A 25,382-nucleotide genomic window follows, 5' to 3' on the forward strand; every position below is an offset into this window, starting at 1 on the left:
AGGCATACGCCATGCTTGCCTCCGATACTAAGTCTGCCAGTGAGGGAGTAGAGGATTTCCTCTATTCCTCTACCCCATCATCATCATCCGCTGATGAAAGACCCTCTAGAAGGTGCCCCAGGGTAGCAGAGGTGGCAGCCCACCAGAGTGAACCCTTATGGACCCCACCCCCTAACAATTATTAGCCCCAAATTCCAGAGTTTGTGGTAAACTCTGGAATCCAAATTGACTGCACGGGCTTTTCTCAGAAGATTTTATAAATTTGATGGTGACCCAAACAAATTTATATGCCCAGCAATTTATTTCCCAGAACCCTACTTCACTATATGCTAGACCCATAGGTTGGACCCCAGTAAGTGAAGCAGAGGTGATGACATTTTGGGGACTCATGCTGCATATGGGAGCAGACCATGACCCGGAATCGATTTGATTAAATTCAGAAATTCCTGCACTACAATGACAATGCACAGTACCCACCCCAAAGCAATCCAACATTTGAACGTCTGTTCAAAGTTAGGCCTGTCATTGACCACTATAGCACCAAGTTTGCTGAGGTGTACAACCCCGATAAAAATGTATGTGTAGATGAGTCCCTATTACTGTTCAAAGGGAGGATTAGTAGTACCTGCCTAGCAAATGGGCAAGGTATGGCATAAAAATATACGAACTTTTTGAGAGTAGCTCTGGGTACACCCACAAATTCTGCGTCTATGAAGGGAAAGATTTCCGGATAGAACCCCCGGAATGCCACCCCATCCTAGGAGTTAGTGGGATGATTGTGTGGGAGTTACTGCACCCAATGCTGGATAAGGGTTACCACCTCTATGTGGATAACTATTATACCAGCATACCCTATTCAGGTCCCTAACTGCCAGAGGTACTGTGGCTTGCGGCACAGTGCACGAAAATCAGAGAGGCCTCCCTAGATCCCTGGTAGGGCAACCACTGAGAATGGGTGAAAGTAGGGCTCTCCTCCATGAAAACATGCTGGTGGTTAAATACAAGGACAAGAGAGAGGTCCTTGTACTGGCCAACATTCACACTAACGCCAACTTCCCTGCCCCTGTACATGGTACCACAACCACTACGCCCAAACCAGTTTGCATCCTGGACTACAACAGGCACATGGGAGGGGTGGATCTTGCAGATCAACTTATGAAGCCCTACAGTGTCACAAGAAAAACTAAAGTGTGGTACAAAAATCTAGCTGTACACATTGAACAGATGGTAATGTGCAATGCGTATGTGCTATTTCATTTTGCAGGCCACAGAGAAACTTTTCTTCAGTTCCAAGAGGTGGTAATCAAGGCCCTAATTTTTCAAACCCAGGCCGGGGAGAGTCCTAATACTTCAGGAAGATACGGTGCCCGTGTTGTACCAGGGCAACATTTTCCAGGTCAAGTCCTTCCAATTATCATTCAAAAGAGCGTTTTTACAGGGAGGAACAAGCTACATTTAGCCAACTAAGAGAGGCCATAGGCCTAAATAACTGGAACAAAGTCCTCAAAAATAAAAATACAGCCGCAAAATGGGATATATTTAAAAACATCCTAAAATCTCATTGTGAGAGGTATATACCGTATGGAAATTAAAGGTTAAGGAACAAAAAAAAAACAATGTGGATAAATAGAACTGTAAAGAAAGCAATAAATGACAAAAAGAAAGCATATGAATCACTAAAACAGGAGGGTAGCACGGAAGCACTGAAAAACTATAAGGAAAAAAATAGAACATGTAAAAAACAAATAAAGCAGCCAAACTAGAGAACGAGAGATTAATTGCCAAAGAGAGTAAAGCTAACCCTAAAATGTTCTTCAATTATATAAATGTTAAAAAGTATAAATCTGAAGGTGTCGGCCTTTTAAAGAGTAATAAGAGGGGAGTCGCAGAGAGCAACGAGGAGAAAGCAAAGCTGTTAAATATTTTTTTCTCCAATGTATTTACTGAGGAAAATAAACTGTCAGATGACATGCAGAATGCAAAAATAAATTCCCCATTAAAAGTGTCCTGTCTGACCCAGGAAGAAGCACATCAGCGACTTAAAAAGATTAAATGTCACCGCCAGACATCTGAGAAGCTCTGACAGACGTTCTTCAGAACCTCCTGCTTGAGGTTATTTTGTTTTGCTTTCGTTTTGTCATCTCGTTTCCCTCTCTCAGCTGTCATCTAGTTGCACTGATTGCATCCCTTTAAATCCCTTCCCATACTGCATCACTTTGCGGTTTATACAACTTCCTGGAGTGTGTGCATGCTGGATGCTACAACTGATGCTTCTACAGATAAGTCTGTTCATTTATTTGTGTTTTCCTGTTTGCTTGATCCTAGGTGACCCTGACTCCCTCCTTATTAAGTGTAGGGAGCCGGTGGTCATGTCCCCTCCCTATTACAGGGTGTTCAGGTGTCATACAGTCGAGGAACGAGGGTATGCAATTATCTACCATAGAGATTTTTGCATAGGCTGAGCAGTAAGGGAGAGACCTAGGGCTGTTACAGGGCTTACCCTTTGGTTCCTTAGTTTTGGATCAAGTCAGTCGGATCTTCATTTGTGTCTTCTAGTTTTCTGTAACATCTTCCGGGACATTATAAACCGCCAAAACCGTCTCAAGCATGGATCCTGTTTCACTTTTGACTGAACACATGCAGGGTCTCTCATTGGAGGTAGCAGATCTCCGCAAAACTGTATCTCAGTTTCAGGTGACCGGTTCAGCTTGCGTTCATGGAGTTTGTTCTGAGCCTAAGATCTCGCTCCCGGATATGTTCTCCGGGGGTAGTGAGAATTTTGTTAGTTTTAGAGAGGCTTGCAAACTCCATTTTCACCTACTTCCCATTCCTCTGGTGATGAGGCACGGCCCCTCCGTTCAGTGGATGAATTTTTTTTAGCCCTGGGTCAGATATATTATGATCCGGATCGTATTGCTCTGGCTGAGTTTAGACTACGTCTTTTATGCCAGGGTAAACAGTTCGCAGAGATATACTGTTCAGAATTTCAGAGATGGGCAGCTGATACTGGTTGGAATGATGCTGCACTCCGAAGTCAATTTTGCCATGGTCTTTCAGAGGGATTGCCTTCTTGGACTCTGCCATGTCTCGGGCCGTTCGTATTGACAGGCATCTTAGAGAGAGAGGAGAGATCACTCCTTCCTGTCATACTCAGTCCAAGGACAGTGCGGCGGTCTCTTTTAGTGTGTAGGGGTCTCAGTCTCTCTCAATCCCCTCTGAGCAGGAGCCTATGCTGCTGGGTTTGCTTGCCTCTGACAATAGAAGATTCAGCTCTCAGAGGAGGGTTTGTTTCTGTTGTGGAGGTATAAATCATTTGGAAAATGTTTGTCCCCCTAGGAGATTCAGGCAGTAATAAAGAAACAAAAAGAAAAAAATCCTCTAAAAACGTTCCATCTGTTACAATTGGCAAGGTTGATGCGGAAATTGAAGGTTTTCCGTTTGCTTGTAGTTCCCGTTTTGTCCTACCTGCCAGGGTGGCGCTAGAGAGCAATAACATTTTATTGTGAGATTTTTGTAGATAGTGGAGCAGCTGTCAATCTCATTGAAAATCAATTTGCTATAACACACGGCTTCCAGGTATGCACTTTGGGAAAGGATATACCTGTTTTTGCTATTGATTCCGCTCGCCTTTCTCAGAAATCGTTAAAGGGCATAGTTCACAATAGCCGTTTGATTGTGCGTGATACTCATGTTGAGGATGTGTCATGGTTCGTCCTAAGCAGGTTGCCTACTCCTCTAGTGTTGGGGCTACCCTGGCTCACTAAACATAACCCCACCATTGATTGGCAAACAAGGCCATTCTCTCTGCAAATGACTTTTGCAGAGAGAATGGCCTCACAACATCTGTTTCAGAGGTTTCTACTAAGACTGTACCATCTTTTCTCTCTGAATTTTCGGATGTGTTTTTTGAGAGTGGTGTTCAGGAGCTGCCCCCTCACAGAGAGTACGATTGCCCTATTAATCTCATCCCAGGTGCCAAGCTGCCTAAATCTCGTTTATACAATCTCTCCCAACCTGAAAGGGTCGCTATGCGTGCTTATATCTCTGAGAGCCTGAGAAAGGGACACATCCGACCCTCAAAGTCACCTGTTGCCGCTGTTTTTTTCTTTGTTGAGAAAAAAGATGGTTCTTTAAGACCATGTCTGGATTTCAGGGAGCTTAACAGTATCACAATTCGTGACCCTTATCCGCTTCCTCTGATCCCGGACCTGTTTAACCAGATTGTTGGGGCTAAAGTTTTTTCCAAGTTGGATCTAAGAGGTGCATACAACCTGGTCAGGGTCAGAGAAGGAGACGAATGGAAGACGGCCTTCAATACCCCTGAGGGCCATTTTGAGAATTTGGTTATGCCTTTTGGTTTGATGAATGCTCCAGCCGTCTTTCAGCATTTTGTGAACAGCATTTTTTATCATTTAATGGGGAAATTTGTACTAGTGTATCTAGATGACATTTTGATTTTTTCTCCTGATTTCAAAACTCATAAGGGCCACCTACATCAGGTCTTGCTCATCCTGCGGGAGAATAAATTGTTTGCGGTTTCAGAAATTCAATTTCTGGGGTTTCTTCTCTCCACTTCTGGTTTTCGCATGGACCCCGAGAAGGTCCGCGCTGTGCTTGAGTGGGAGCTTCCTGAGAATAAGAAGGCGCTGGTGCGTTTTTGGGGTTTTGCCAATTATTACAGGAAGTTTATTTTGAATTATTCCTCTATTGTTAAACCACTCACTGATATGACTAGAAAGGGGGTAGATTTTTCCTCCTGGTCGGTAGAGGCGCGTAAGGCCTTTTCTAGTATCAAGGAGAGTTTTGCTTCCGCTCCCATCTTGGTACAACCTGATATCTCCCTGCCCTTCATAGTTGAGGTGGACGCTTCTGAGGTGGGTGTGGGTGCGGTCTTGTCTCAGGGTCCCTCTCCTGCCAAATGGCGACCATGTGCCTTTTTCTCGAAGAAACTCTCCTCCGCAGAGAGAAATTACGATGTGGAGATAGGGAGTTGTTGGCCATCAAGTTAGCTTTTGAGGAATGGCGCCATTGGCTAGAGGGAGCCAGACACCCTATTACCATGTTTACCGACCATAAGAATCTGGCCTACTTGGAGTCAGCGAAGCGTCTGAACCCGAGACAGGCCAGATGGTCTTTGTTCTTTTCAAGGTTTAATTTGTTGTCACGTTTCGCCCTGGGATTAAGAATGTGAAGGCAGATGCCCTGTCACGTTGTATTCCGGGAGGTGGGAATTTTGAAGCCCCGGGTCCCATTTTGGCTGAAGGTGTGGTGGTCTCTGCTCTTTATCCTGAATTGGAGGCAGAGGTTCAGGCAGCCCAGGCAGAGGCTCCTGATCTATGTCCTCCTGGGAGGTTATTTGTGCCTCTCGCTTTAAGACACAAGGTTTTTAAGGAGCACCACGATACTGTCCTTGCTGGGTACTTGGGGGGTAGAGCCACAGTGGATCTCATCGCTCTGAGATTCTGGTGGCCGGCGACTTGTAAGTCGGTTGAGGGTTTTGTGGCAGCCTGCGAGACCTGCGCTCGTGCCAAAGTCCCTCATTCACGGCCATCAGGCCCTCTCCTCCCGTTACCCATTCCTTCCCGTCCTTGTCCATGGACTTCATTACGGATGCCTCCTTCCTCGGGGAAGACTGTGATTCTGGTGGTGGTGGACCGTTTTAGCAAAATGGCACATTTCATTCCTTTTCCTGGGTTGCCCAATGCTAAGACGCTGGAGCAGGCATTTATTGATCACATTGTCATATTGCATGGTATTCTTTCAGACATAGTCTGTGATAGGGGCACGCAGTTTGTTTCCAGATTCTGGAAGGCTTTCTGTTCTTGCTTGGGGGTTCGGTTGTCATTCTCTTCTGCTTTCCACCCACAGTCAAATGGCCAGACGGAGCGCGTCAATAAGAATCTGGAGACATATCTGCGCTGTTTTGTGGTGGAGAATCAGGAGGATTGGTGTTCTTTTCTCTCCCTTGCTGAGTTTCCTTTAAATAACCGTTGTCAGGAGTCCTCTGATAAGTCACAATTTTTTGGTGCATATGGGTTTCATCCCCAGTTTGGGACATTCTCTGGAGAGGGGTCTTCTGGTTTACCTGATGAGGAGAGATTATCCTTGTCTTTGTCATCTATTTGGCAAAAGATTCAGGATAATCTAAAGAGCATGAGTGAGAGATATAAGCGTGTGGCGGATAAGAGATGTGTGCCTGGTCCGGACCTGAATGTTGGTGATCTGGTGTGGTTGTCTACTAAGAATATCAAATTGAAGGTTCCCTCCTGGAAGTTGGGTCCTAAGTTTATTGGGCCTTACAAAATCTTGTCCGTCATCAATCCTGTTGCCTACCCTCTTGATCTTCCTCAGACTTGGAAGATCCATAATGTTTTTCATAAGTCCCTATTAAAACCTTATGTCCAACCCATTGTACCCTCCTATTTGCCTCCTCCTCCAATTGTGTTTGATGGTAATCTTGAATTTCAGGTCTCTAGGATTGTGGATTCTCGTGTTGTCCGCGGTTTTCTCCAGTACCTCGTTCATTGGGAGGGTTATGGTCCTGAGGAGAGGATGTGGGTCCCAGTGACGGACATTAAGGCCACTCGTCTCATCAGGGCTTTCCATAGGTCCCATCCTGAGAAGGTGGGCTCTGAGTGTCCGGAGTCCACTCGTAGAAGGAGGGGTACTGTCACCGCCAGACATCTGAGAAGCTCTGAAAGACGTTCTTCAGAACCTCCTGCTTGAGGTTCTTTTGTTTTGCTTTAGTTTTGTCATCTTGTTTCCCTCTCTCAGCTGTCATCTAGTTGCACTGATTGCATCCCTTTAAATACCCTCCCATACTGCATCACTTTGCGGTTTATACAACTTCCTGGAGTGTGTGCATGCTGGATGCTACAACTGATGCTTCTACAGATAAGTCTGTTCATTTATTTGTGTTTTCCTGTTTGCTTGATCCTAGGTGACCCTGACTCCCTCCGTATTAAGTGTAGGCAGCCGGTGGTCGGGTCCCCTCACTATTATAGGGTGTTCAGGTGTCATACAGTCGAGGAACGAGGGTATGCAATTATCTACCATAGAGATTTTTGCATAGGCTAAGCAGTAAGGGAGAGAACTAGGGCTGTTACAGGGCTTACCCTTTGGTTCCTTAGTTTTGGATCAAGTCGGATCTTCATTTGTGTCTTCTAGTTTTCTGTAACACCTTCCGTGAGATTAAAATAGACAAATTGCCAGGACCGGATGGCATACACCCCCATAACCTAAGGGAATTAAGTAATGTCATAGCCAGAACCTTATTTCTGATATTTGAGGACTCTATACTGACAGGGAATGTTCCACAGGATTGGCGCATGGGAAATGTGGTGCCAATATTCTAAAAGGGTCTAAAAACAGAGCCTGGAAACTATAGGCCGGTAAGTTTAACATCTGTTGTGGGTAAACTGCTTGAAGGTTTTCTGAGAGATGCTATCTTAGAGCATCTCAACGGAAATAAGCAAATAACGCCATATAATTTACCATATATATAAAATGAGAATGCTCGGACTGGGAGAAAACGTCTGTATGTGGGTAAGTAACTGGCTCAATGATAGAAAACAGAGGGTGGTTATTAACGGTACACACTCAGATTGGGTCAGTGGGTTACCTCAGGGGTCAGTATTGGGCCCTATTCTCTTCAATATATTTATTAATTATCTTGTAAAAGGCTTGCATTGAAAAGTATCAATTTTCGCAGATGACACTAAACTGTGTAAAGTATTTTACACTGAAGAGGACAGTATACTACTACAGAGGGATCTGGATAGATTGGAGGCTTGGGCAGATAAGTGGCAGATGAAGTTTAACACTGACAAATGTAAAGTTATGCACATTGGAAGGAATAATGCAAGTCACCCGTACATACTAAATGATAAAACACTCGGGAACACTGACATGGAAAAGGATCTAGGAATTTTAATAAATAGCAAACTAAGCTGCAAAAACCAGTGTCAGGGAGCTGCTGCCAAGGCCAATAAGATAATGGGTTGCATCAGAAGGGGCATAGATGCCCGTGATAAGAACATAGTTCTACCACTTAACAAATCGCTAGTCAGAAAAATTATCTGCCTGAATAGACGTATAGAGGAAAATAATAAATAGTTTATTAAATCATATAATAAAATGGGAAACTGAATATCACATCTGTGACTATCAGGCTTCCAGACTCAGGTGAAGTGGTGTAGGAGTGGAATTAGATCCACACCACAACCTGAAAGTCTGGACTAGATCCCTATCCAGCTAGCACGTGGGTGCTAATATATGCTGGCAAGGGAGACGGGACACGGTTCATATAATTAGACCAGGCGCAGGTGCATTATATGTGGATCTATCTGGCTGGGCGATGTGGGGTAGCTAGCGAATGAAATTAAATCCCATTAAGGGTAAAGCATCCACAGGGTGCCAATATATATGGACGCTCACTCAGCCTGCCTAAACCATTTGGGTGTACAGTTGGGATCACAGAACATATGTATGCAACCAAGTCAGCTATGGCGCTGCTTGGCACACAAAAACACCCTACCTAAAGAGCCGTGTCCAATCGCAAGATCACCGGCTCAACGCGTTTCGCTAAAGCAATCTGAGCCACAATTCATCAGGAGCGAGAATCTCTATTTAACTTATTTGCCTGTAAAGCAGAACAGCCTCACACTTTTGCGTGTCAAGGCATTCGGCGCTGTGATGGCCGTACGCGGCCGCTTGAACGCCAAAAAGATATTAAGTCAACCCCGCCTACAGTGGGGGTGTGTGTTAGCACTCAGCCAATCAGAGAGAGGCGCGTCATCTGATGTTCACCCCCGATCCTCCCAGTGCTCTCGTCATAACACACGCCTCCAGAATCGCACAGTAAGTGCTTGTTTAACCACTTCAGCCCCGCTAGGTGAAACCCCCTTCATGACCAGGCCACTTTTTACACTTCGGCACTACACTCCTTTCACCGTTTATCGCTCGGTCATGCAACTTACCACCCAAATGAATTTTACCTCCTTTTCTTCTCACTAATGGAGCTTTCATTTGGTGGTATTTTATTGCTGCTGACATTTTTACTTTTTTTGTTATTAATCAAAATGTAACGATTTTTTTGCAAAAAAATGACATTTTTCACTTTCAGCTGTGAAATTTTGCAAAAAAAAACCACATCCATATATAAATTTTTCGCTAAATTTATAGTTCTACATGTCTTTGATAAAAAAAAAATGTTTGGGCAAAAAAAAAATGGTTTGGGTAAAAGTTATAGCATTTACAAACTATGGTACAAAAATGTGAATTTCCGCTTTTTGAAACGGCTCTGACTTTCTGAGCACCTGTCATGTTTCCTGAGGTTCTACAATGCCCAAACAGTATAACTACCCCACAAATGACCCCATTTCGGAAAGTAGACACCCTAAGGTATTCGCTGATGGGCATAGTGAGTTCATAGAACTTTTTATTTTTTGTCACAAGTTAGCGGAAAATGATGATGATTTTTATTTTTTATTTTTTTCTTACAAAGTCTCATATTCCACTAACTTGCGACAAAAAATAAAAAATTCTAGGAACTCACCATGCCCCTCACAGAATACCTTGGGGTGTCTTCTTTCCAAAATGGGGTCACTTGTGGGGTAGTTATACTGCCCTGGCAATTTAGGGGCCCAAATGTGTGAGAAGTACCTTGCAATCAAAATGTGTAAAAAATGACCGGTGAAATCCAAAAGGTGCACTTTGGAATATGCGCCCCTTTGCCCACCTTGGCAGCAAAAAAGTGTGACACATCTGGTATCGCCGTACTCAGGAGAAGTTGGGGAATGTGTTTTGGGGTGTCATTTTACATATACCCATGCTGGGTGAGAAAAATATCTTGGTCAAATGCCAACTTTGTATAAAGAAATGGGAAAAGTTGTCTTTTGCCAAGATATTTCTCTCACCCAGCATGGGTATATGTAAAATGACACCCCAAAACACATTCCCCAACTTCTCCTGAGTACGGCGATACCAGATGTGTCACACTTTTTTGCAGCCAAGGTGGGCAAAGGGGCGCATATTCCAAAGTGCACCTTTCAGATTTTGCAGGCCATTTTTTACACATTTTGATTGCAAAGTTCTTCTCACACATTTGGGCCCCTAAATTGCCAGGGCAGTATAACTACGCCACAAGTGACCCCATTTTGGAAAGAAGACACCCCAAGGTATTCCGTGAGGGGCATGGCGAGTTCCTAGAATTTTTTATTTTTTGTCACATGTTAGCGGAAAATGATGATTTTTTTTTCTTCTCTTTTTTCCTTACAAAGTCTCATATTTCACTAACTTGCGACAAAAAATAAAAAATTCTAGGAACTCGCCATGCCCCTCACGGAATACCTTGGGGTGTCTTCTTTCCAAAATGGGGTCACTTGTGGGGTAGTTATACTGCCCTGGCAATTTAGGGGCCCATATGTGTGAGAAGTACTTTGCAATCAAAATCTGTAAAAAATGACCGGTGAAATCCGAAAGGTGCACTTTGGAATATGTGCCCCTTTGCCCACCTTGGCATCAAAAAAGTGTCACACATCTGGTATCGCCGTACTCAGGAGAAGTTGGGGAATGTGTTTTGGGGTGTCATTTTACATATACCCATGCTGGGTGAGAGAAATATCTTGGCAAAGGACAACTTTTCCCATTTTTTTATACAAAGTTGGCATTTGACCAAGATATTTTTCTCACCCAGCATGGGTATATGTAAAATGACACCCCAAAACACATTCCCCAACTTCTCCTGAGTACGGCGATACCACATGTGTGACACTTTTTTGCAGCCTAGATGCGCAAAGGGGCCCAAATTCCTTTTAGGAGGGCATTTTTAGACATTTGGATCCCAGACTTCTTCTCATGCTTTAGGGCCCCTAAAAAGCCAGGGCAGTATAAATACCCCACATGTGACCCCACTTTGGAAAGAAGACACCCCAAGGTATTCAATGAGGGGCATGGCGAGTTCCTCGAATTTTTTTTTTTTTTGCATAAGTTAGCGGATATTGATTTTTTTTGTTTATTTATCACAAAGTCTAACTTTCCGCTAACTTAGGACAAAAATTTCAATCTTTCATGGACTCAATATGCCCCTCACGGAATACCTTGGGGTGTCTTCTTTCCGAAATGGGGTCACATGTGGGGTATTTATACTGCCCTGGCTTTTTAGGGGCCCTAAAGCGTGAGAAGAAGTCTGGAATATAAATGTCTAAAAATGTTTACGCATTTGGATTCCGTGAGGGGTATGGTGCGTCCATGTGAGATTTTATTTTTTGACACAAGTTAGTGGAATATGAGACTTTGTAAGAAAAAACAAAAACAAAAACAAACAAAAAATTTCCGCTAACTTGGGCCAAAAAAAATGGCTGAATTGGAGCCTTACCAGGGGGGGGAGTGATCAATGACAGGGGGGTGATCAATGACAGGGGGGTGATCACCCATATAGACTCCCTGATCACCCCCCTGTCATTGATCACCCCCCCTGTAAGGCTCCATTCAGACATCCGCATGATTTTTTACGGATCCATGGATACATGGATCGGATCCACAAAATGCATGCGGACGTCTGAATGGAGCCTTACAGGGGGGTTATCAATGACAGGGGGTGATCAGGGTAATCAGGGTGATCACCCCCCTGTCACTGACCACCCCCCCTGTAAGGCTCCATTCAGACATCCGCATGATTTTTTACGGATCCATGGATACATGGATCGGATCCACAAAATGCATGCGGACGTCTGAATGGAGCCTTACAGGGGGGTTATCAATGACAGGGGGTGATCAGGGTAATCAGGGTGATCACCCCCCTGTCACTGATCACCCCCCCTGTAAGGCTCCATTCAGACATCCGCATGATTTTTTACGGATCCATGGATACATGGATCGGATCCACAGAACGCATGCGGACGTCTGAATGGAGCCTTACAGGGGGGTTATCAATGACAGGGGGTGATCAGGGTAATCAGGGTGATCACCCCCCTGTCACTGATCACCCCCCCTGTAAGGCTCCATTCAGACATCCGCATGATTTTTTACGGATCCATGGATACATGGATCGGATCCACAAAACGCATGCGGACGTCTGAATGGAGCCTTACAGGGGGGTTATCAATGACAGGGGGTGATCAGGGTAATCACCCCCCTGTCACTGACCACCCCCCCTGTAAGGCTCCATTCAGACATCCGCATGATTTTTTACGGATCCATGGATACATGGATCGGATCCACAAAATGCATGCGGACGTCTGAATGGAGCCTTACAGGGGGGTTATCAATGACAGGGGGTGATCAGGGTAATCAGGGTGATCACCCCCCTGTCACTGATCACCCCCCCTGTAAGGCTCCATTCAGACATCCGCATGATTTTTTACGGATCCATGGATACATGGATCGGATCCACAAAATGCATGCGGACGTCTGAATGGAGCCTTACAGGGGGGTTATCAATGACAGGGGGTGATCAGGGTAATCAGGGTGATCACCCCCCTGTCACTGATCACCCCCCCTGTAAGGCTCCATTCAGACATCCGCATGATTTTTTACGGATCCATGGATACATGGATCGGATCCACAGAACGCATGCGGACGTCTGAATGGAGCCTTACAGGGGGGTTATCAATGACAGGGGGTGATCAGGGTAATCAGGGTGATCACCCCCCTGTCACTGATCACCCCCCCTGTAAGGCTCCATTCAGACATCCGCATGATTTTTTACGGATCCATGGATACATGGATCGGATCCACAAAATGCATGCGGACGTCTGAATGGAGCCTTACAGGGGGGTTATCAATGACAGGGGGGTGATCAGGGAGTGTATATGGGTGATCACCCGCCTGTCATTGATCACCCCCTGTAAGGCTCCATTCAGACGTCCGCATGTGTTTTGCGGATCCGATCCATGTATCCATGGATCCGTAAAAATCATGCGGACGTCTGAATGGTGCCTTACACGGGGGTGATCAATGACGGGGGTGATCAATGACAGGGGGTGATCAGGGAGTGTATATGGGTGATCACCCGCCTGTCATTGATCACCCCCCTGTAAGGCTCCATTCAGACGTCCGCATGATTTTTACGGATCCATGGATACATGGATCGGATCCGTAAAAATCATGCGGACGTCTGAACGGAGCCTGACAGGGGGGTGATCAATGACAGGGCGGTGATCAATGACAGGGGGGTGATCAGGGAGTTTATATGGGGTGATCATGGGTGATCAGGGGTTTATAAGGGGTTAATAAGTGACGGGGGGGGGTGGGGGGGGTGTAGTGTAGTGTAGTGTGGTGTTTGGTGCGACTGTACTGACCTACCTGAGTCCTCTGGTGGTCGATCCTAACAAAAGGGACCACCAGAGGACCAGGTAGGAGGTATATTAGACGCTGTTATGAAAACAGCGTCTAATATACCTGTTAGGGGTTAAAAAATTCGGATCTCCAGCCTGCCAGCGAGCGATCGCCGCTGGCAGGCTGGAGATCCACTCGCTTACCTTCCGTTCCTGTGAGCGCGCGCGCCTGTGTGCGCGCGTTCACAGGAAATCCCGGCCCTCGCGAGATGACGCGTATATGCGTCGTCGTGCGCAGGGCTGCCACCTCCGGACCGCACATCTGCGTTAGGCGGTCCGGAGGTGGTTAAAGGGGGAATCGAAAATCGCGGCTTATAATATGCCACCTAAACGCCTTGCTCTGATATCGGCATAACAAGGGATCCTAGGTTGGTGACATGACGGTATATATGCATCCATCCGTTTTATTATATGATTTAATAAACTATTTATTATTTTCCTCTATATGTCTATTCAGGCAGATAATTTTTATATAATCAGTGGACGTAAAACCTTTTTTCAACGTTTCTGATAATTTAAAATCGCTAGTCAGACCACACATGGAGTACTGTGTACAGTTCTGGGCTCCTGTAAACAAGGCAGACATAGCAGAGTTGGAGACGGTCCAGAGGAGGGCAACTAAAGTAATAACTGGAATGGGGCAACTACAGTACCCTGAAAGATTATCAAAATTAGGGTTATTCACTTTAGAAAAAAGATGACTGAGGGGAGAACTAATTAATATGTATAAATATATCAGGGGTCAGTACAGAGATCTATCTCGTCATCTATTTATCCCCAGGTCTGTGACTGTCAGGGGACATCCTCTGCGTCTAGAAGAACGAAGGTTTGTACACAAACATAGAAGAGGATTCTTTACGGTAAGAGCAGTGAGACTATGGAACTTTCTGCCTGAGGAGGTGGTGATGGTGAATACAATAAAGGAATTCAAGAGGGGCCTGGATGTATTTCTGGAGCGTAATAATATTACAGGCTATAGCTACTAGAGAGGGGTCATTGATCCAGGGAGTTATTCTGATTGCCTGATTGGAGTCGGGAAGGATTTTTTTTTATTCCCCTAAAGTGGGGAAAATTGGCTTCTACATCACAGTTTTTTGTTATTTTTTTGCCTTCCTCTGGATCAACTTGCAGGTTAACAGGCCGAACTGGATGGACAAATGTCTTTTTTTGGCCATATGTACTATGTTACTATGTTACTATGTTAAGTCCCCTGGACAGCAAGGAAGTGAAGGACCCAAAAAAGATGCAGGGTGTGTTCCAAAAGGGGGATAAGGAAAGACACCATTTACCACTGTAAAACCTGCCCTGAAAAACCTGCCCTGAAAAACCTGGCCTGTGCATGCAGGATTGTTTCAGAATCTACCACACATTCATGGAATATTAATTGAATTTCATCCTTTATGCTCCCTGTAATATTTCCACTTTAAGGCCCCATGCACACGGCCGTGTTTCACAGGCCGTGTGCGGGCCGTGGAACCGCGGCCTGGATCCCTCCTGAGTGCAGGAGCGCACGGTTGCTATGACGCCGTGCGCTCCCTGCTGCCGCCGCAATACAGTAATACACTGGTTTGATTTATACCAGTGTATTACTGTACTGTGCCGGCAGCAGGGAGCGCACGGCGTCATAGCAACCAGTGACGCCGTGCGCTCCTGCTCTCAGGAGGGATCCAGGCCGCGGTTCCACGGCCCGCACACGGCTGTGAAACACGGCCGTGTGCATGGGGCCTAAATCTCTTATTTGGTCCACCTCGCTTGCATATCCACTTTCCTACAACTACTACATATTTTTTTCTGTGAGACAACTGTGCCCTTTCCACCACTTAAAATGTTCACACGGAGGTGCACTTCTTAGGGTATTTTTTTTTTTCTGGGGACATCAGGATTTTTTTAAATGCGACATGGCAGGTAAAATTCTTGTCTGTTTATTCAGGCCTGCAAAAACCATACTTTGCACATTGCCTCTAGAGCCCTGCTGTGCGCCCATACGGCAGACTACAAGCACATATGGGATGTTTGCAAAAAGAAAAGAAAATGGGGAACATATACTGGGGTGTATATGTTCATAAATTGGGGTCTGCTAGTAATTTTTCATTTTTACAAATATGTGCTTTGAAATCCTCTCTCTAGTATTTCTGCCTTCTGTGAGACACCTGTTTGTTGAAAAGTACCCTTTCTACCACTTAAAATGTTTGTACGGGGGTGCTCTTTCCAAAATTGGGTCACTTCTTGGTGTTTTTCATTTCTGGGGACCTCAGGAAATTTATTTAATGCGACATGGCACCTAAAACCCATGTCTGCCAATTCAGGCCTGCAAAAACAATTTTTTGCCAATTCAGGCCTGCAAAAATTCATGTCTGTTTATACAGGCCTGCAAAAACCATACTTTGCACATTGCCTCTAGAGCCCTGCTGTGCGCCTATACGGCAGACTACAAATTCATGTCTGTTTATTCAAGCCTGCAAAAACCATACTTTTCACATTGCCTCTAGAGCCCCACAAATCATTGTGTAAAACTTACATAAATAATAAAAAAAATATACATATTAGGTTTTGTCGCGTTCGTTTCGACCAGCTCTATAAAAATATCACATGACCTAACCCCTCAGATGAACACTGTAAAAAAAATAAAAAATTAAAAATGTGCCTTACATCACAAAAAGTGTAATAGCAAGCAATCAAAAAGTCGTATGCACCCCAAAATAGTGCCAATCAAACCGTCATCTCATCCCGCAAAAAATGAGACCCTAACTAAAAAAATCGCCCAAAAACTGAAAAAACTATGGCTCTCAAAATATGGCGACACTAAAACATGATTTTTTTTGTTTCAAACATTATATTATTGTGTAAAACTTACATAAATAAAAAAAGTATATATATTAGGGATCTCTGCATCCGTATTGACTGGCTCTATAAAAATATCACATGACCTAACCCCTCAGATGAACACCATAAAAAATGTGAAATAAAAACTGTGCTAAATAAACCATTTTTTGTCACCTTACATCACAAAAAGTGCAATAGCAAGCGATCAGAAAGTCACACGCACCCCAAAATAGTGCCAATAAAACCTTCATCTCATCCCGCAAAAAGTATACCCTACCCAAGGTAATCGCCCAAAAACTGAAAAAATTATGGCTGTCAAATTATGAAAACACTAAAATATGATTTTTTTGGCTTCAAAAAAGAAATCATTGTGTAAAACTTACATAAATAAATAAAAAGTATACATATTAGGTATCGCCGCATCCGTGATAACCTGTTCTATAAAAATATCACATGATCTAACCTGTTAGATGAATGTTGTAAATAACAAAAAATAAAAACTGTGCCAAAACAGCTATTTCTTATTATCTGGACTCAACATAAGTGTAATATAGAGCAACCAAAATTCATATGTACCCTAAACTAGTACCAACAATACTGCCACCCTATCCCACAGTTTCTAAAATGGGGCCACTTTTTTGAAGTTTCTACTCTAGGGGTTCATCTAGGGGGCTTCAAATGGGACATGGTGTAAAAAAAACTGTCCACACAAAATCTGCCTTCCAAAAACCGCATGGCATTCCTTTCCTTATGCGCCCTGCCGTGTGCCCGTATAGCTATTTACAACCAGATATGTGGTGTTTCTGTAAACTACAGAAACAGGGCCATAAATATTGAGTTTTGTTTGGCTGTTAACCCTTGCTTTGTTACTGGGAAAAATTGATAAAAATGGAAAATTTGCCAAAAAATTTAAATTCTGAAATTTCATCTCCATTTGCCAATAACTCTTGTGGAACACCTAAAGGGTTAACAACATTTGTAAAATCAGTTTTGAATACCTTGATGGGTGTAGTTTCTTAGATGGGGTCACTTTTATGGAGTTTCTACTCTAGGGTTGCATCAAGGGGGCTTCAAATGGGACATGGTGTAAAAAAAAACAGTCCAGCAAAATCTGCCTTCTAAAAACCGTATGGCATTTTTTCCTTCTGCCCGTACAGTAGTTTACGACCACATATGGGGTGTTTCTGTAAACTACAGAATCAGGGCCATAAATATTAAGTTTGGTTTGGCTGTGACCCCTTGCTTTGTAACTGGAAAAAAATTATTAAAATGGAAAATCTGCCCAAAAAGTGAAATTTTGAAATTGTATCTCTATTTTCCATTAATTCTTGTGGAACACCTAAAGGGTTAACGATGTTTGAAAAATTAGTTTTGAATACCTCGAGGGGTGTAGTTTATAGAATGGGGTAATTTTTGGGTGGTTTCTATCATGTAAGCCTTGCAAAGTGACTTTAGACCTGAACTGGTCCCTAAAAATGTTTTTTTTTTAATTTCTGAAAAATTTCAACATTTGCTTCTAAACTTCTAAGCCTTGTACCATCCACAAAAAATAAAATATCATTCCCAAAATGATCCAAACATGAAGTAGACATATGGAGAATTTAAAGTAATAACTATTTTTGGAGGTATTACTATGTATTATAGAAGTAGAGAAATTGAAACTTGGAAATTTGCAATAATTCTCAAATTTTTGGTAAATTTGGTATTTTTTTATAAATATATTAAAACTTCATTTTACCAGTGTCATGAAGTACAATATGTGACAAAAAAACAATCTCAGAATGGCCTCGATAAGTCAAAAGCGTTTTTCAGCACTTAAAGTGACACTGGTCAGATTTGCAAAAAAATGGCCTTAAGGTGAAATATGGCCAAGTCCTTAAAGGGACACTGACAGGCCCAATAACCATAATTAGCTGTACATATGCATGCACAGGTCTTCTAATGTGCATTAAAAACATATAAGTATAACCCCTGTCCACATTATGAATACATTAAACTTACGTTTTATAACCTGAAGTAATAGCTTTTCTTTCTGCCCAAAGGGCGGGGTTTTCGCTACACTTGCGCCCAGCCAGCCTCAGCCCAACCGCCGTTTTGAAGCGCCGCCCAGCTCATCAATATTCACTTCGCTGGGCGGCTTCTGCTGTCCCCGACCTTCCGAGATCTGGCGCATGCCCAAAAGAAAGCTATGGGTATGGGACTCGCTTTCAGCTTCTGCGCATGCGCCCGGCACCCATAGCTTTCTATTGGGCATGTGCCGGATCTCGGAAGGTCGGGGACAGCAGAAGCCGCCCAGCGAAGTGAATATTGATGAGCTGGGCGGCGCTTCAAAACGGCTGTTGGGCTGAGGCTGGCTGGGCGCAAGTGGAGCTGAAACCCCGCCCCTTGGGCAGAAAGAAAAGCGATTACTTCAGGTTATAAAATGTGAGTTTACTGTATTCATAGTGTGGACAGGGGTTATACTGTCAGTGTCCCTTTAAGGAGGTAATGCGACATGGCAGCTAAAATCCATGTCAGTTTTTGCACTTTGCCTCTAGAGGCCTGATGTGCGCCAATACAGCAGGGTACAAGCACATATAGGGTGTTTGCAAAAAGGGGAGAAAATGGGGAACATATACTGGGGTGCATTTTCTCCTTTAACCCCTTGTGAAAGTGAAAAGTTGGGGTCTGCTTGTAATTTTTCATTTTTACAAATGTGTGCTTTGAAATCCTCTCTCTAGTATTTCTGCCTTCTGTGAGACACCTGTTTGATGAAAAGTACCCTTTCTACCACTTAAAATGTTCATACAGGGCTGCTCTTTCCTGAAATGGGGTCACTTCTTGGGGTTTTTAATTTCTGGGTGGGGACCCTAGGACATGTATTTAATGCGACATGGCAGCTAAAATCCATGTCAGTTTTTGCACTTTGCGTGTAGAGGCCTGATGTGTGCCAATACAGCAGGCTACAAGCACATATAGGGTGTTTGCAAAAAGGGGAGAAAATGGGGAACATATACTGGGGTGAATTTTTTCCTTTAACCCCTTGTAACAGTTAGAAATTGGGGTCTGCTAGTAATTTTTCATGTTTACAAATGTGTGCTTTAAAATGCTTTCTCTAGTATTTCTGCCTACTGTGAGTCACCTGTTTGCTGAAAAGTACCCTTTCCACGACTTCTAATGTTCCTACGGAGGTGCTCTTTCCGAAATGGGGTCACTTCTTGGGGTTTTTCTTTTCTGGGGACCTCAGGAAATGTATTTAATGTGACATGGCACCTAAAATACATGTCTGCTAATTCAGGCCTGCAAAAACAATTTTTTGCACTTTGCATCTAGAGACCTACTGTAAGCCAATACAACAGGGTACAAGCACACATATGGGATATTTGCAAAATGGGGAGAAAGTGGGGAACATATACTGGGGTGAATTTTCTCCTTTAACCCCTAATACTATTGCAATGCACTGTACATATGGCAAGCCTGGATGCCTTTGTACAGCATCAAGTTGCCAAGTTAACCATTGAGTCACTGCCATTGCAGCACAGTGGCCCGGTGGGGAGAGAGGGAGACTATGAAGGAAATTGCTTAAAATATTTTTATTGTTAATTCATTTTTGAATGTGGTGATACCTAATATGATTTTTTTTTTATTGCTTATATATTTTTATATGGAAAGGGGGCGATTTAAACTTTTAATATTTTTTTTTAACTTTTTTCAAATAACTTTTAGCCCCCTTAGGGGCTTTTGATCCTTTGCCCCATTCACCCTAATAGAGATCTATTAGGGTGAATAGGATTCTACTGCTCTACCTGCTTAGCTCGTGCACAGATTAGCAGGCAGCTTACCATGATAGGCCTGGGAAGCTTTGGCAAGGCCCAGGCTGTCATGGTAACTGGTCGGAGCTCCGCAATTTTAGAGTTACTGGTTTCAGCGTGATCAGCATTTCCTGTCATTGCGGCTGGGTGGTGCTGTATTATACAGCAGGCACCCCCTGGGTATGGAGTGGCCTCAGCGCAGAAGCCTGCTCCATACAATTGCCAGTGCATTATGAGTTAAACAAAAAACATAAAATCCTGCTGTTTTCGCACTTAAGGCACTAAACCTCTTGGTCTGTCCTGTTCTAAAATTTTGATACTGATGACCTATCCAGAGTATTGGTTATCCGTATTTGATCAGTGGTGGTTGGGGGGAGTTCTTGCAGCCAATCAGCTGTTTTAGAAGGAATCCTTTCTCTTTTGAGTGCCAAAGCTTTCTCCATGCTTACTTAGCACAGCGCCATGCATAGCAGCCATGCTTGATATTGTGCCCAGTCTCAATTAAGTGAATGGGGCTGAGCACGATAGGTCGTCACTATCAAAATCTCGGAAAACCTCTTTAAGGTAAAAACTGTCTCAATACTGAAGGAGTTAAGACTGTTTTTTTTTCAACCTATGCAACTAAATGGCTCACTCCATGTGTCATGTCAACTGTTTGGATATATCTCTATATAAAGCTGAGTGTATGTGTGTATATCTGCTAAATGAATCTGCACCGTCGCATTTACAATCACAACATTTGGCACACAGGTACATCAGGTGTCCGGGAAGTTTTTAGACCGGGTCACAGCTCTCTAGATTGTACCGTTCCTGAGATATTGCCAAAAATGCATTAGGCAATAGAAGCTTGGTCACATAACCATTATGAGCCAATAGAAGCGTGCAGGCCCTTAGTCTCCACAAACACACAGTTTTACACCGGGTTTCCATAACAACCCAGCCATTTTTCTTCACTGCTGTAGGTCATCTTTAAAGGGGCAGGCACTCTTAACGTAACGGAGTGCTGTGGAGGTCACAGTTAAGGGGGCAGGTCTTAAAAACCCTGCCACCAGGTCCCACTAAGCCATGCTCCGACCCGGTTAGGCCACGCCTCCCCACTCCGCAGCCGACGAGGATTGAAAAAATTGAGATAAAAATCTACTTCTGTCAGCTGCAGGGGTGGGAGGGAGGGTGACTTCCCCCCTGCACTCATACTCACACAGCACAGAGCTGTTCAAAAAAATACATCCCTGTGTACAGGGAGTCTGAAAGCCGGACTGTCCAGCTTAAAACTGGACTTCTGCCACCCTAGGGGCAGGCTGCTGTGGAGGTCACAGTTAAGGGGACGGTCCGCTATGGAGGTCAGTGTTAAGTGTCAGATTGCTGTAGAGGCCACTATTAAGGGGACAGGGTGTTATGGAAATCACTGTTAAAGGAGATGGGGTACTGTGGAGGTCACTAATAAAGGGGAGGCCTCTGTGGAGGTCACTGTTAAAGGGGGGCTGCTGTGGAGGTCACTGTTAAGGGGGAGGGATGCTGGAGAGGTCAATGTTAAAGGGGCGTGCTGCTGTGGAGGTCACTTTTAAAGGAGGCAGGATGCTGTGGAGGTCACTGTTAAAGGGGCTGGCGCTGTGGAGGTCTCTGATAAGGGGGAAGAACGGTGGCGGTCACAGTTAAGGGTATGGTCCGCTATGGAGGTCAGTGTTAAGGGGCAGGGTGCTCTAGAGGTCACTGTTAAGGGGGCGAGGTGTTGTGGAGGTCGCATTTTAAGGGAACGGAGCTCTGTGGAGATCACGGTTATTGTGGAAATCACTGTTAACGAGAAAGAGTACTGTGGAGGTCACTAATAAAGAAGCGGCTGCTGTGGAGGTTACTGTTAAAGGGGCAGGGTACTGTAGATGTCACTTTTATAGCACACACAAACATTAAATGAAATAGATTAAATATACCCGTGTCCTTCTGCTAGTTTAAATAATACATTTAAAATGTGAATTGTGCAAAACAGTTCTAAAACTTTCTCATGGCAGTGTTTTGATCAGTTATTTTCATCAGTAATACAGAGTTAATAATACTTTTTCAAAAGTAAAATTTTATAATCAAATGCACTATAATACAATATAAATGTACAACGCAAAACTTACCTTCCCAGGTCCCACACTTTAACTGCATTACCGGCTGCTACATAGAGAGTTGTCCCATCAAGATTCAGAGCAATCTGATTAATCGGAAGCTCGGCTGGACTTGTAACAGGACGTAGACTCAAACCTGAACATGGATCTCCAGAGACAACTTGACCCGAAGACCTGTTGAATGGAATAAAGCCATTATTTTTTATTATAATTGCTTTCAAATTTTTATTGCGATTTTATAGGGATTAAAGTAGCAGGGAAAGTGTACAGAAAATTAAGGGGAATGAAGTATCAACATGAACCAGCAAATAGCCATGAGAAACAAAATATATAGCAAAGAAAAAAAAGGACTAAATACAAACCGGATTCCAAAAAAGTTGGGACATTATACCAATCGTGAATAAAAACTGAATGCAATGATGTGGAGGTGCCAACTTCTAATATTTTATTCAGAAAAGAACATAAATCACGGAACAAAAGTTTAAACTGAGAAAATGTACCCTTTTAAGGGAAAAATATGTTGAATCACAATTTCATGGTGTCAACAAATCCCCAAAAAGTTGGGACAAGTCCATTTTCACCACTGTGTGGCATCTCCACTTCTTCTTACAACACTCAACAGACGTCTGGGGACCGAGGAGACCAGTTTCTCAAGTTTAGAAATAGGAATGCTCTCCCATTCTTGTCTAATACAGGCCTCTAACTGTTCAATCGTCTTGGGCCTTCTTTGTTGCACTTTCCTCTTTATGATGCGCCAAATGTTCTCTATAGGTGAAAGATCTGGACTGCAGACTGGCCATTTCAGTACCCGGATCCTTCTCCTACGCAGCCATGATGTTGTGATTGATGCAGAATGTGGGCTGGCATTATCTTGTTGAAAAATGCAGGGTCTTCCCTGAAAGAGATGACGTCTGGATGGGAGCATATGTTGTTCTAGAACCTGAATATATTTTTCTGCATTGATGGTGCCTTTCCAGACATGCAAGCTGCCCATGCCACACGCACTCATGCAACCCCATACCATCAGAGATGCAGGCTTCTGAACTGAGCGTTGATAAAAACTTGTCCTCTTTGGTCCGGATGACATGGCGTCCCAGATTTCCAAAAAGAACTTGTGTGAGAATCGTGACTTTTCTGACCACAGAACAGTCTTCCATTGTGCCACACTCCATTTTAAATGATCCCTGGCCCAGTGAAAACGCCTGAGCTTGTGGATCTTGCTTAGAAATGGCTTCTTCTTTGCACTGTAGAGTTTCAGCTGGCAACAGCGGATGGCACAGTGGATTGTGTTCACTGACAATGGTTTCTGGAAGTATCCTGCGCCCATTCTGTGATTTCCTTTACAGTAGCATTCCTGTTTGTGGTGCAGTGTCGTTTAAGGGCCCCGGGATCACGGGCATCCAGTATGGTTTTACGGCCTTGACCCTTACGCACAGAGATTGTTCCAGATTCTCAAAATCTTCGGATGATGTTATGCACAGTTGATGATGATAGATGCAAAGTCTTGGTGATCCTCTACCCATCTTGGCTTCTCAGAGACACTGCCACTCTGAGAAGCTCTTTTTATACCCAATCATGTGGCCAATTGACCTAATTAATGTTAATTGGTCTTCCAGCTCTTCGTTATGCTCAAATTTACTTTTTCCAGCCTCTTATTGATACTTGTCCCAACTTTTTGGGGGATTTGTTGACACCGTGAAAATTTGAATCAACGTATTTTTCCTTTAAAATGATACATTTACTCGGATTAAACGTTTGATCTGTCATCTACGTTCTATTACAAATAAAATATTGACATTTGCCATCTCCACATCATTGCATTCAGTTTTTATTCACAATTAGTTTAGTGTCCCAACTTTTTGGGAATCCGGTTTGTACACCAAGCATCTGGTAATAATAAGCATTTACTTTGAGAGCATTTCTTATAGACCTCAGCCAGGTGCTCCTAATGAGCCAGTCCAAACTAATGAGTGGAGTCAGTGGAGTGGGACCTCGGCCTTCTTTTCCCCAAATCCAACAATACAGGCCTTAATATCAGCAGGCTCGGACTGGTCCACATGGGGTACAGGTGGACCAGTGAGCAAGGTGGGCCCCTAGTCTTTCACCCCCTGCACAAGTGGCACATAACACAGTAGAATTACTGCACTACATACATACATATATTCAATGTACAGCACCTCAACTAGCCTATGTTCATATAACAAACTTGATAGATTATTAAAGAAACTCCCCAGTTTATTATTATAGACACGATCAGAGCTGAGAGGACTTCTAGGTATACAGGTCCTTCTCAAAAAATTAGCATATTGATAAAGTTCATTATTTTCTGTAATGTACTGATAAAGATTAGACTTTCATATATTTTAGATTCATTACACACCAACTGAAGTAGTTCAAGCCTTTTATTGTTTTAATATTGATGATTTTGGCATACAGCTCATGAAAACCCAAAATTCCTATCTCAAAAAATTAGCATATCATGAAAAGGTTCTCTAAACGAGCTATTAACCTAATCATCTGAATCAACTTATTAACTCTAAACACCTGCAAAAGATTACTGAGGCTTTTAAAAACTCCCAGCCTGGTTCATTACTCAAAACCGCAATCATGGGTAAGACTGCCGACCTGACTGCTGTCCAGAAGGCCATCATTGACACCCTCAAGCAAGAGGGTAAGACACAGAAAGAAATTTCTGAACGAATAGGCTGTTCCCAGAGTGCTGAATCAAGGCCCCTCAGTGGGAAGTCTGTGGGAAGGAAAAAGTGTGGCAGAAAACGCTGCACAAAGAGAAGAGGTGACCGGACCCTGAGGAAGATTGTGGAGAAGGACCGATTCCAGACCTTGGGGGACCTGCGGAAGCAGTGGACTGAGTCTGGAGTAGAAACATCCAGAGCCCCCGTGTACAGGCGTGTGCAGGAAATGGGCTACAGGTGCCGCATTCCCCAGAAACAGCGGCAGAAGCGCCTGACCTGGGCTACAGAGAAGCAGCACTGGACTGTTGCTCAGTGGTCCAAAGTACTTTTTTCGGATGAAAGCAAATTTTGCATGTCATTCGGAAATCAAGGTGCCAGAGTCTGGAGGAAGACTGGGGAGAGGGAAATGCCAAAATGCCTGAAGTCCAGTGTCAAGTACCCACAGTCAGTGATGGTCTGGGGTGCCATGTCAGCTGCTGGTGTTGGTCCACTGTGTTTTATCAAGGGCAGGGTCAATGCAGCTAGCTATCAGGAGATTTTGGAGCACTTCATGCTTCCATCTGCTGAAAAGCTTTATGGAGATGAAGATTTCGTTTTTCAGCACGACCTGGCACCTGCTCACAGTGCCAA

The 25,382-nt window shown here is 43.8% G+C and overlaps 1 protein-coding gene across 1 annotated transcript in view; it reads right to left on the minus strand.

Annotated features, from left to right (window-relative positions):
• The window catches only part of LOC122933028 (kinesin-like protein KIF21B), a 330,187-nt gene that overhangs the window by 222,195 nt on the left and 82,610 nt on the right, over nt 1-25,382 (minus strand). Inside the window, exon 3 of the mRNA XM_044287762.1 lies at nt 22,072-22,233. Coding sequence (XP_044143697.1) covers nt 22,072-22,233 — 162 coding nt within the window. The remainder of the gene's footprint in view (nt 1-22,071; nt 22,234-25,382) is intronic.

This window comes from Bufo gargarizans, chromosome 3, assembly GCF_014858855.1.
Source record: "Bufo gargarizans isolate SCDJY-AF-19 chromosome 3, ASM1485885v1, whole genome shotgun sequence".
NCBI classification, from domain to species: Eukaryota; Metazoa; Chordata; class Amphibia; order Anura; family Bufonidae; genus Bufo; species Bufo gargarizans.